The sequence below is a fragment of the Anguilla anguilla genome, chromosome 4 (genome assembly GCF_013347855.1).
Source record: "Anguilla anguilla isolate fAngAng1 chromosome 4, fAngAng1.pri, whole genome shotgun sequence".
NCBI lineage: Eukaryota > Metazoa > Chordata > Actinopteri > Anguilliformes > Anguillidae > Anguilla > Anguilla anguilla.
In genome coordinates, this window is record NC_049204.1 from 67,913,773 (window position 1) to 67,927,191 (window position 13,419).

At 47.8% G+C, this 13,419-nt stretch overlaps 1 protein-coding gene across 1 annotated transcript; it reads left to right on the plus strand.

Moving 5' to 3' along the window:
- The first annotated feature begins 851 nt into the window (after positions 1–851).
- Positions 852–6,397, plus strand: tmem165 (transmembrane protein 165). The gene is made up of 6 exons (XM_035416257.1): positions 852–1,208; positions 3,241–3,466; positions 4,100–4,275; positions 4,670–4,852; positions 5,114–5,219; positions 5,612–6,397. The coding sequence occupies exons 1-6, from the start codon at positions 1,077–1,079 to the stop codon at positions 5,686–5,688; spliced, it is 900 nt and encodes a 299-aa protein (XP_035272148.1). The 5' UTR covers positions 852–1,076; the 3' UTR covers positions 5,689–6,397.
- The last annotated feature ends 7,022 nt before the right edge of the window (positions 6,398–13,419 follow it).

Sequence of the window (13,419 nt, forward strand, 5' to 3'; positions counted from 1 at the left end):
CAGGAAGTGCAGGTGAGGGTTGTATATGCAAGCAGGATGTGCATGTCAGGGTTGTATATGTGAGCAGGAAGTGCAGGTGTGGACTTCACTTTAACACTTCGGCCAGAACCCAGGACCAGGCATTAGACTGAAGACTTTAAAAAGGCAGTGTGTTTCTGAGCATAGTGAATAACTGCTCAGTTGTGGGAAACTGCAGTTGGCAGCATGAAAATGTGTGCTGGTCCTGTTGCTTCCATTGGTGACTGTGTTGTTTGCAGGTGATGTTCAGACGCTCACCTAAAGCAGATAAGCTGTCCTAATTCTCTTCACGCCTTGTTCTTTCCTTTCCTCCACTCACATCCTCCACATACTTCTGGTTTGAGACGAGTGGTAGTGGGGAGTAAAAGTAATGGGACACACCAAGGGAGGAACTAAGTCCTTCCTGCTAACCCAGTCACCCACCAAGAAAATAAAAAATTGGAAACTTCATCAGTTGATTTCCTACTCAACAAGCTCTTTAGATTTCATTCCTGTATCGCACTTTCTCTCAAACAGTTTCCCAATTTTTATGTATCCCTCCCATATTATCCACTCAATATCAACACGTAGTCACTGTAACAAGTTCCTGAAAAATAGTCACGTCTACCCTTGCAGATTTTTCAATGGCTGTTACTATGCAGCAACTTTCTTTTCCGGGTTTGCAAATCTCTTTCTAACTTGAAAACAATTTACATGACGTTAAGACAGGCAGATACGACAACCAATGATACAACTATGTGTTATAAACGTCATATCATTATGTACACGTCTTCCACTAGATGGTCCAGTAAATTCGGTGGAAAGTGCGGTCGTTTGCAGCGAAAACGCATAGCATGTTAGTGAGCATCAGACGTCCCTCCCAATCAGTTCTCGAGTTTGGGGAAGCGATGTGCTAGCAACGGAGCTAAACGTGTACATGTAGCTAGCGTGTTAGTCCACAAAATAAAGCCAGAACTTCGATAGCCGTCACTTAGCTACACACACGTTAGTACTGTGTATATATCTAGGTAGCTATATTTTTATTAATTCCACATTTAAGTTCGTACCCTGGCCGTAAAATGCTTTCCCTGGCCACCAGAATGATGCGGAGCGGTGTGATTTTGGCCCTGGTGCTGGTCGCCTTGTGTTCGGACGGAGCTGCGGGCATCCAAGAGGAGCGGAAGCCGGAACCCGAACAGCCGCCGCAAGAGGTATATATCTCCCGTTGGCTTGCAACGATGGAGCTGACATGTTATCTTGCTGGTAGCTAGCCGATCAGTAACCTGCTATCGATATTCAGACATAAAACTCCGATTATGGAAAAACCGGGTCATGACAAATTTTACGGCGTATCCTGTTACCAGTGCATTAATTAGTTAGGCTACCAGTGCATTAATTAGTTAGGCTAGTTGTGGGCAGCCGGTCGTATCAGATTCACCGTCGCTTAGTCCGTTTTACCGTTTAGCTAATGTTAGTCTAGCTCAGGCTGTCAGCTGCTCTTGCGAGCACATCACCCAAGGGAAACTCAGAAAATGCAAACATTATATCACTAATAGACCAGTAAACACTAGAGCTGGCATTAATACCCGCCTAACTGCTGAAACTGTTTTGTAAAAACAGGGAAAAGTTTTTATGAAGACGCAAAGTTCGCATCCGTTTTTGTTCAAATCGGCCCTTTGTCGGACATCGTGGTTTTATTAACATTCTTTCTGGATTATGTGCAGTTTACTCTCTAGTGTGAAATAAATCAAGTATAGAGAACTACGAGTTTTACATTTCTGCCATTGTTTCTACAAAACTGCTCACGTGTCTGTTTAAGACACACAGTTGGTGAAATGAGTCTGAACATCATTAAATTAAGCACTGTTTTGCAGTGTTCATGAAGTTACAGAATCCTACTTTAACTGTTTTTAGTAATGTTCGGACACCTACAATATACAGTCCAGCATTTCCTTACACATTGAAAGATGCCTGGAAGATAAGGTGAAATGCACTGAACACCCAGAATGAACTAGGTGAGAGCTTCCGTATGAGCCGTTTCAGACCACTGTTAGATACGCGAAGTGAATTAAAACAGTGCTTCTATTGATGTGCCCTGATGCACCTGTGAAGTGTACTTCCTTTTAAAACTACGAGAGAACCAGACACACGACCAGGCCTTTGTGAACCCACTACCAAAGGTTGCAACAAGACAAACCTGTTTTTTTAACCACCATTCCAGGAAATAGCAGTTCAGTACGTTAGATTTTTGCTGCTTTGTGATATTTTTAATCATGCTATGCTATGGCCCTGTCTGATTTTGGGGTGTCGAGAGTAGGTATGTATATTGTTAGGATTTTATCAATGCCAATATGGCTTATCGATACCGATACTTATTGCTATCGGTACTACTCTCCATAATTTGGTGCAAAAAACGAGTCATGCTGTGAAAACACTTGGAAGTTATTTTATTATTATTTTTGGCTGAACATAACTATGGTTCTTGAGCTTCTCACAAGCAAAGGGGGAGGTAACCAGCGTTCAGGGCCATGGTCATCTTCCTACAGTTTAAAAAATATTAACAACCTGAAGTAATACAAAATGAGTTCTGTGGTTTTGAGGACAAGGTTGAACCAGCTCATACTAAGTTCAGACTTAGATTAGTTCAGTGTTTCCCTACATTCAGGCACAGCTGCTGAATTTTCTGCTGTTAGAATTTTTTTAAGCTACGCTTTGAGGCAGGCAAGTGGGTCATTTGGCTCAGAATATTTTTGTCGAAACAAGTGAATCGGGTGTGGGGAAAAAAACCTTGGAGAAACACTGTAGTTTCTAAAATATTTATGATAGATAGCTAACATTAGCTAACAAACTACTTGATATTGCCTATCCAGCATACCTAAACGAACTAGACTCTGTATTGAAGGACTCTTAAGTTTTACACTACTCTCCTGCGTCATTCTTGGTCTAGAGACGGTGAATGTGTTGGGCTTGGGTGTTCGGCTTCAGCTGCTATCCCCTGCAGATGCGGTGGCTGTTTTTCGGCTGACGTTATGTATAGGATTAGGAGTACAATAAAAACTAATTTAGTTTAAACTAATGAAACTAAACTGATGGTGTTATTTACTTAAGTTAATAACTATGGACTTATCCGATGATGAGCGTTTCCACGGCGAGGTTGAGGCAGTTATTTGGTAAGGAGCCGCAGTGCTGCTCTGGATTTGCGGAGTGATTTTGGGGGGGCGCTGATGTGTGTCCCCTCCCCAGAAAGCCCCCTCGGTGCACCCCATTGGGCCAGTGCAGAGTGAGGGGGACCCCGGTAACGGGAACCTGGGGTTCATCCACGGCTTCCTGGCTGCCATCTCCGTCATCATTGTGTCTGAGCTGGGTGACAAGACCTTCTTCATCGCTGCCATAATGGCTATGCGCTACAACCGGCTGACTGTGCTGGCGGGCGCCATGTTGGCTCTCGGGGTCATGACCTGTCTGTCCGGTGAGTATGTCCCGCCCACTGCTGTATCAGCATGCTCCATCATGAATATTCATTAAGATACTGATCAAGAGCGCAGGCTGGGCCCTATAGAGGCTCATGCCTCTCATTCACCAGAGCAGTTAGGGGTTAGGTGTCTTGCTCAGGGACACTTCAGCACGCCCAGGGCGGGGATTGAACCGGCAACCCTCCGACTGCCAGACAACCACTCTTACCTCCTGAGCTATGTCGTCCTATAGAGCAGCTCAGTCAGTAAAGACTCACCATGAGCGCAGTCTGGGCCCTATAGAGCGGCTCAGTCAGTAAAGACTCTCACCATGAGCGCAGTCTGGGCCCTATAGAGCGGCTCAGTCAGTAAAGACTCACACCATGAGTGCAGGCTGGGCCCTATAGAGCGGCTCAGTCAGGAAAGACTCTCACCATGAGCGCAGGCTGGGCCCTATAGAGCGGCTCAGTCAGGAAAGACTCACCACGAGCGCAGGCTGGGCCCTATAGAGCGGCTCCAGTACACTGTAGATATGTTTAGTTATGTACACACAGCTTGCACAATGATTGGTTCAGCACCCTGCATTGTGATTGGTTCAGCACACTGCACTGTGTTAAAGCACACATTTCCTGGTTGTTTTGTGTTGTCAGTCCTGTTTGGCTACGCCACCACCATCATCCCGCGAATCTACACCTACTACGTTTCCACGGCGCTGTTCGCCATCTTCGGCGTGCGCATGCTGAGGGAGGGGCTGCGCATGAGTCCGGACGAGGGCCAGGAGGAGCTGGAGGAGGTGCAGGCCGAGATCAAGAAGAAGGACGAGGAGGTGGGACACCTGTGCACACACACACACGCACACACACGCACGCTCGTATACACACACGCACACAAGCGCACACACACTCGCATGCACGCGCACACTCACGCACGCTTGTATACACACACACACACATGCATACATAGATAAACACACTCCCACTCGTGTACGTGCATATACAGACAGGTGACAAATTAAAGGGGAAAAACCTGAATAAATGAGTGGAGAAGCATAACGAATGCAGATGCGTTCATACAGGTATACTGCTTGATACAATTACAAACATGCGCACACACACATGCGCGCTCACTCACTCATGCACGGTACTCACATAAGCAGTGTCATATCTATCTGCTGCTCTGATTGGCTTGTTTGGTGTCCCTGCTCCTCTGATTGGCTGCAGCTCCAGAGGGCGAAGCTTTTGAATGGAGCGGCCGATGTGGAAGCGGGGTCAGGCACCATGGCGCCTCAGAGGAAGTGGCAGGGCTTTATCTCTCCGGTCTTCATCCAGGCGCTCTCCCTTACCTTCCTCGCTGAGTGGGGAGACCGCTCCCAGCTCACCACCATCGTCCTGGCCGCCAGAGAGGTCAGAGTTGCACTGGCTTCTTACAGCTGATTAACTGAGCCACAGTGGCCGCCTGTGTCCGATTAACTGAGCTGTAATGGCTGCCTGTGTCCGATTAACTGAGCCCCAGTGGCTGCCTTTGTAATCAGCTGAGCAATGATAGCTGCATGTTGGTGGTTAAATGCACATGTGGTCTGTCTGAACCATGTCAGTTTCTAAATAACATCTGCTACAAGGTAATATTGACAGTATGGTGAATGTGTCTCTGGGTGTGTCTCTCAGGACCCATTTGGAGTGGCAGTGGGCGGGACTCTCGGACACTGCCTGTGTACAGGGCTAGCTGTGATTGGTGGAAGAATGATCGCTCAGAAAATATCAGTCAGAACAGGTAAATATTCCCCTTTTTTCTCCCATGAGTACCGGGACCTGGTCATAGTTTTTGTGAGCATACAGTGGGTGTGCTGAAATGTGTGAAGGGCCCCTTTCTAGTCAGAAATGCTTCTCCATGCTCACTCAGTGAAGGGACCTGTTCATATGGGCTGTGGCTATGGAACAGGGCCTGTGTGTGCCATCTAGTGCAGTGTTGATGTTCAGGTGTTATAGTGTGTGTGGCATAGTGTACATGTAGTGTGTAGTCTAGAGTGTAGTGCAAATGTGTCGTGTACTATATAATTTTGTGCATAATGTACTGTAATATAGTGTGGTATATAATGTAGTGTATAGTGTACCATAGTGTATAATGTCCTGTAGTTCTCATCTTTGTTGTTCTTTTATCTGCAGTTACGATCATTGGGGGCGTGGTCTTCCTGGCCTTTGCCTTCTCAGCCTTGTTCATCAAGCCAGATGCTGGGTTCTGATTGGACCAGAGGGATTCATTTTGTAAATATCTGTACTATTCAATGGTTTTATTATAGGGGCTGTACTCTCAGGCTTTGTGTGTGAGTGCGTGAGTGTGTGTGCGCGCGAGTGTGTGTTTGCTGCCTTTGTGATCTTGATATGGTAGCAGACTCAATTTAAATTTCTCAACGTGGTGACTGTTCTCAGGTCAGTGCTGAGAATGGCCCAACTCCTCTCCCTGCAGTAAAGCCGTTCTCAGATCAGTTTGTTTATCCACAGGATATCTCTGCCCAACAGCGATAGTGAAACTTGGTTAAAAAAGATTGGCAGTTCCACTTCCAGGTACTGAACAGGAATTCAGCTAGCCCTGTGATTTAAAGTTAGCTGCATTCTGGTTTGGTACTGAAGTGGAGGTCACGCCAGTCTGTCTGTCCATCTGTCCTCTCCCAGTTTCCTAACCTCCCCCACACGTTTCCCCAGCATTAAATCAGTGTGTATTTATTTAACAACATTAGCTCAGAGATGACTATTTTTGTTAGCTTAAGATTGTTTTTATTTCTTAGATCAAGTACTGTACATGTCAGGGCTGAGTGGTGTTGCTGGACCCAAGGAGAATACATCGTCAATATTTGACGGGGAGCGTTGTGATAGTAACAGGAAACCTCGTGTACAGAGCTCACTGTAAACCCTGATTAAATGTAAATATTCAATAAAAACCTGTTCCATTCTCTTGTGTCTATCACGCTGTCATTGAAACACAAGGCTCTGATTGGCCAACTGCTGAGTGGGTCTTCTTTGGTGCTATTTCAAATGGGTTAGCGTAGCAGGGCTGCCCCTTACCAAATCCACACACTTGCTCAATTTACAAGTATGCTGAACTAAATACCAGATAATAGACTCGGGGCACTTACTTTCCAGAAGTAAACTTTGATCACTGTTTGAAATTCATATTTAAACTCCTTTTTGAAAACTGAATCCCAGATCATTTTATTTTAGTTTACAGAAGTTCAGTTTATTTTAAGTATTATTTAAATATAACCAATGTACTGACAGTATACTCAGCCATGTTCAACTACAATTAAAAATACATTATTTTAGAATTGCAGTGATGTGTATGGGGGGGTGTTATACTGTAGTAATATGTACTGTTTACTGCTTCTAGCCTTGAACTAGAAAACTATAGTAAGCTGGAGGAACATGAAGCATCAGACTACGTCTTTTCGGCAGTAAGCACAGCTGCCAGGCAGGAGGCACTCTGTAATCTGAGCGTTTCCAGACAAATTGGGCCAATAAAGGTATATTTCACTTTTGACCTGGCACACACTCATAACACTTTATCTGAAGCACTACAAGGTCACAGTCTCTGAGGTGTCGGAACAGTAGATAAACGGGTTAAACTTCATCTCCACCTGACCTGAGTTCTGCCTCAAAATGGCAGTGTGCATCACCCAAGTGGGTGAGATTCTCAACTCCACAACTGGGGACAAATGAATCACGCACACAGTGGATCACAGGACCAGATCACACACAGTGGATCACACACACAGCGGATCACAGGACCGGATCACACACACAGCGGATCACAGGACCGGATCACACACACACCAGATCACACACAGCGGATCACAAGGCCAGATCACACACACAGTGGATCACATGCACACCGGATCACAGGACCGGATCACACACACACAGCGGGTCACACACACAGAGTATCACAGGACCGGTTCTCACACACACAGCGGATCACAGGACCGGACCACACACACTCACATCTGTTTTTACCTTGTGACAAACAGATCACACACGTTGGTCTGTTTTTTGCCATACATTTATTTTCAAAACTGAATAGGGAGCAGAAGACTGGGCCTCTGCATTAAAAGAGTCCATTATGTGTTTGTTAATGTAAGCAAAGCTCTGCTGATGAACGGCTTCTTTGGTACTCGAGTGATAATCTACAGGCCCACCCCAGCCTCCATAACCGTGGAGCTGCTTCTGATCGTTAGGGTCTGAATCTGGCACATTCCACGGGCACTCTGATAAGCTCTCAAACAAGTGCAAAAGCAGCAGACTCATCAGCCAAGCACAGAACAGCATACACAGATTAAATGATACAGGAATAACACATAAACGTTCAAACTTCTAGTGCGTACATCAGAACTACAGAACACAGAATGATTTCCCTCTGTTCCCCACAATCCTCCAGCTCTCCTGACTCATCGCTTTTTTCCCCTCTTCAGTTTTAACTCTTTGGATTAAAATATTTACGCGATTATTTTGCATGATAGCCTGCAGTTAGGCTGTCCAGTGAGAGGAGATTCTGTAGAACTGCTAAGTCAGCAAACCGTTCTAGAAAATGCTATACGTGTAGGAGCGGTGGACAGTGCTGAGGGGAGAGAAAGGCCATGTTAAAACCCTGTCCCCAGCCCGGCCCCACCCCCCAGCCCGGCCCAGCCCCAGCCCCAGCCCCGTCCCCGTCCCATGGCCCCACCCCCTACCTGCAGTGACAGTGAAGGTTAGAAACTGAGGACTCAAGTGCATCCCAGAGGAACACGCCCAGTCCCCCCCATTCCCCGCACGGTGTCACAGTTTGCTTAATCAGCCCATCCTCCCTCCATCACAAGAGCATTTATCCTCACCAGCTTAAAAATCGATCTGGCCTGGACATAAGAAAATAGAATAAATTGTATACGCATTTGGGAGAGTGTAAACTCACACAAAAAGCTATAAATAAAAGTCCTCATGGTTATGGACGTGTACTGTGGGAAACCATTGGGGTCATACAAACGCATATTCACTTTCTGTGGTTTTTAGGAGGTTGCAGGTTTAGTGCACATTCTGAACTGGCTCAGGCAGTATTGGTTGCAATGAAGAATATTTTAGACGTTTCTGAGGCCCTTCCAGCTTTGCAGTGGTGAGCATACAGGCTCTGAGGGCTTCTGGTCGAGAGAGAAGACTTCAGGTAACTTCAAAACACTTAAAGAGCATTACACATCCAGATCTGGGTATATTACCTGATTGAACATTTATAAGAATAATAATCTTATTTTTGGTTAGAACTATTTCCTATAGCCCTCAACTGAGGAACTATCCACAGAAACTGATATTTGTGTTTCTGAATAAATGCTATAAAATGAATGTGTTCATATGTATATCCTCTGGGAACATAACCTCTCTGTGCAATCGGCTTGGGAGCTGCTTGAAGAGGATGTTCTTGCTTTAGACCACAAACCCCTGAACCATCAGGTCATGAGAAACCATGTAAATACACAAAATACCCACCATTACACGCAAACTGTGGGGGAAATGAAAACTTACAATAATAGTGATGTTTCCAAAACCTTTTTCCAAACTATATGAACTGTCGCTTTAAGCGGATTCAGGGGAGGCAGTTAGAGCAAACCAATCTCTTGCTCATATGGCAAAAGGAAACATTAACTCCAATTAGGAAAGAAAAAAAAAGACAAAGCAAAAGGTTACCATAGCTACATGTCCAGTGAGCTGTGATCTTTTAATAAAATGTTTCATAGGAAGGATTCATATCTGACCATACTTTTACATATTATCCGATTTGCTGGGGCAACACAAACAACTATTTACACTGGAATTACACTGAAGAGGGTGATGACATCATTCCCAGAACAGGTCTGAAGGTGAAGAGCCATTGGCTCAGAGCCAAACACGTCTTCACCAGACTGCATCTGATTGGCGCCTGTCACTGCTACTTCTGTGTGTGCGCGCGTGTGCATGTGTACGTGTGCGCGCGTGTGTGTATGTATGTGTGTGTGTGTGCACGGGTATGCGTGTGTATGCTTGCATGTACGTGTGTGTGCGTGCGCGTGTGTATGCGTGCATGTACGTGTGTGTATGTGTGTGCGCGCGTATGTACATGTTTGTGCGTGTGTGTGTGTGTATGTATGTATGTGTGTGTGTGCGCAGTTGTGCGTGTGTGTGTGCATGTGCATAACACTCTTCTGCACTCATTGGGGGCACTGGTCTGTACGAGTGTCACATTCCTTATTGGGGGGTAAAGGAGGTGCCCTGAGGGGGGTGATTGGCAGGTTCGGTGCCTAGGGTCGGACCAAGGCTAAGTGGCTCAGTGTGGTACTGTGGGGAGAGCGAAGCAGGACCAACGCCCACAGTTCCTGAGCGAGTTTCACAGGAATGATATGAACTGGGCCCCATTCACAAAGGCCGCACCCTAACCAATCACAGAACTGGGCCCCATTCACAAAGGCCGCACCCTAACCAATCACAGAACTGGGCCCCATTCACAAAGGCCGCACCCTAACCAATCACAGAACTGGGCCCCATTCACAAAGGCCGCACCCTAACCAATCACAGAACTGGGCCCCATTCACAAAGGCCGCACCCTAACCAATCACACCACTGCATATGAACTGCGCTCCATTCACAAAGATCGCACCCTAACCAATCACACCGCTGCACCATGCCAATGCACTTACAGACCAATCATATCGCACCATTCATATGGGTTATCAGGCTAATCAGATAGGTGCTGATGGATGTGCTAGCAGGTATCTGGACACAGACGCACACTGTAAACCGATACAGGATGGCATCCATACCAGTTCAGTAAAACTAAATTCTGCCTCAGAGTCTCTTATTTTCACTGCAGGCACAGTTTACTCTGCACTGTAAACTAAACTCAGAGTGAACGCAGACAGAAGACCGAGGGCCACATGATTGTCTCCGACTGAAATATCAATGATTTCTGTAGCATAACTGCCACAGACAGGCTTTCCTGAACTCAGTTCAAAACGAACATTCAACACGATTTCAAAGGCACTAACAAGACCATCTGCTGGAGAGACCAGACCAACACACCTACACCTGCAGGAGAGACCACACCCTCACACCTACACCTGCAGGAGAAAGCATACCCACACACCTACACCTGCAGGAGAGGCCACACCCACACACCTACACCTGCAGGAGAGGCCACACCCACACACCTACACCTGCAGGAGACCACACCCACTACCTATACCTGCAGGAGAGACCACACCAACACACCTGCACCTGCAGGAGAGACCACACCAACACACCTACACCTGCAGGAGAAAGCATACCCACACACCTACACCTGCAGGAGAGGCCACACCCACACACCTACACCTGCAGGAGAGACCACACCCACACACCTGCAGGAGAGACCACACCAACACATCTACACCTGCAGGAGAGACCACACCAACACATCTACACCTGCAGGAGAGACCACACCAACACACCTATACCTGCAGGAGAGACCACACCAACACATCTACACCTGCAGGAGACCACACCCACACACCTATACCTGCAGGAGAGACCACACCCACACACCTACACCTGCAGGAGAGGCCACATCCACAAACCTACACCTGCAGGAGAGACCACATCAACACATCTACACCTGCAGGAGACCACACCCACACACCTATACCTGCAGGAGAGACCACACCCACACACCTACAGGAGAGGCCACACCCACAAACCTACACCTGCAGGAGAGACTACTCCCACACCTACACCTGCAGAAAAGACCACACCAACACATCTACACCTGCAGGAGAGACCACACCAACACACCTGGCACACCCACACACCTACACCTGCAGAAAAGACCACACCAACACATCTACACCTGCAGGAGAGACCACACCCACACACCTACACCTGCAGGAGAGACCACACTAACACACCTACACCTGCAGGAGAGACCATACCCTCACAGCTACACCTACAGGAGAGACCAGACCAACACACCGACACCTGCAGGAGAGACCACACCAACACACCTACACCTGCAGAAAAGACCACACCAACACATCTACACCTGCAGGAGAGACCACACCCACACACCTACACCTGCAGGAGAGACCACACCAACACACCTGGCACACCCACACACCTACACCTGCAGGAGAGACCACACCAACACACCTACACCTGCAGGAGAGACCATACCCTCACAGCTACACCTACAGGAGAGACCAGACCAACACACCGACACCTGCAGGAGAGACCACACCAACACACCTACACCTGCAGAAAAGACCACACCAACACATCTACACCTGCAGGAGAGACCACACCCACACACCTACACCTGCAGGAGAGACCACACTAACACACCTACACCTGCAGGAGAGATCATACCCTCACAGCTACACCTACAGGAGAGACCAGACCAACACATCTACACCTGCAGGAGAGACCACACCCACACACCCACACCTGCAGGAGAGGCCACACCCACACACCTACACCTGCAGAAAAGACCACAACCACACACCTACACCTGCAAGAGAGACCACACCAACACACTTGGCACACCCACACACCTACACCTGCAGGAGCGACCACACCCACACACCTACACCTGCAGGAGACCATACCCTCACAGCTACACCTACAGGAGAGACCAGACCAACACATCTACACCTGCAGGAGAGACCACACACCCACACCTGCAGGAGAGGCCACACCCACACACCTACACCTGCAGAAAAGACCACACCCACACACCTACACCTGCAGGAGAGACCACACCCACACACCTACACCTGCAGGAGAGACCACACCAACACACTTGGCACACCCACACACCTACACCTGCAGGAGCGACCACACCCACACACCTACACCTGCAGGAGAGACCACACCAACACACTTGGCACACCCACACACCTACACCTGCAGGAGAGACCACACCTACAGACCTACACCTGCAGGAGAGACCACACCCACACACCTACACCTGCAGGAGAGACCACACCAACACACTTGGCACACCCACACACCTACACCTGCAGGAGAGGCCACACCCACACACCTACACCTGCAGGAGAGACCACACCAACACACTTGGCACACCCACACACCTACACCTGCAGGAGAGGCCACACCCACACACCTAAACCTGCATGAGACCACACCCACACCTGCAGGAGGCCACACCCACACACCTAAACCTGCAGGAGAGGCCACACCCACACACCTACACCTGCAGGAGAGGCCACACCCACACACCTACACCTGCAGGAAAGGCCACACCATCACAACTTAAAATTGAGCCCAGAAGGACTGTGTGGTGTGTGTGTGTGAGTGTGTGCACGTGAGCGTGTGCAAGTGACTGAGTGAGTGAGCTAGTGAGTCTCGCGAGTCTCGCAGTCTCTGTGCTCGCACCATCGATGGCCTGGTCTGCTGAAAAGCTCTAACACAGCTCAGCTTTTTCTGCCCTCACCTTCGCAGCAGGTACTCAGGTCATTGCTACGGTCTTTCACCTCGTTCATCCACATCTGGCTGGACCTGAAGACACTGGGACAGGTTTAGCTTACTGTGAGTAAAAGGCCATTATGATTGTAGTTTTGCTGAGGAGGTTGTAAAGGGTTTAGCCTACTGTTGGTATGAGGCCATTATGATTGTAGTTTTACTGAGGAGGCTGTGATGGGTTTAGCTTACTGTAAGAGGCCATTATGATTGTAGTTTTAGTGAGGAGCCAGTAATGGATTTAGCTTACTGTGTGTAAGAGGCCATTATGATTGTAGTTTTACTGAGAAGGTTGTGAAGGGTTTAGCCTACTGTTGGTATGAGGCCATTACGATTGTAGCTTTACTGAGGTGGCAGTGAGTGGTTTAGCTTGCTGTGGTTAAGCAGTCATTACGATTGTAGTTTTACTGAGGTGTGGCATGAAGACTGTACTTTAGGGACCAATACTTTCATACAGAGTCACACACACTCAC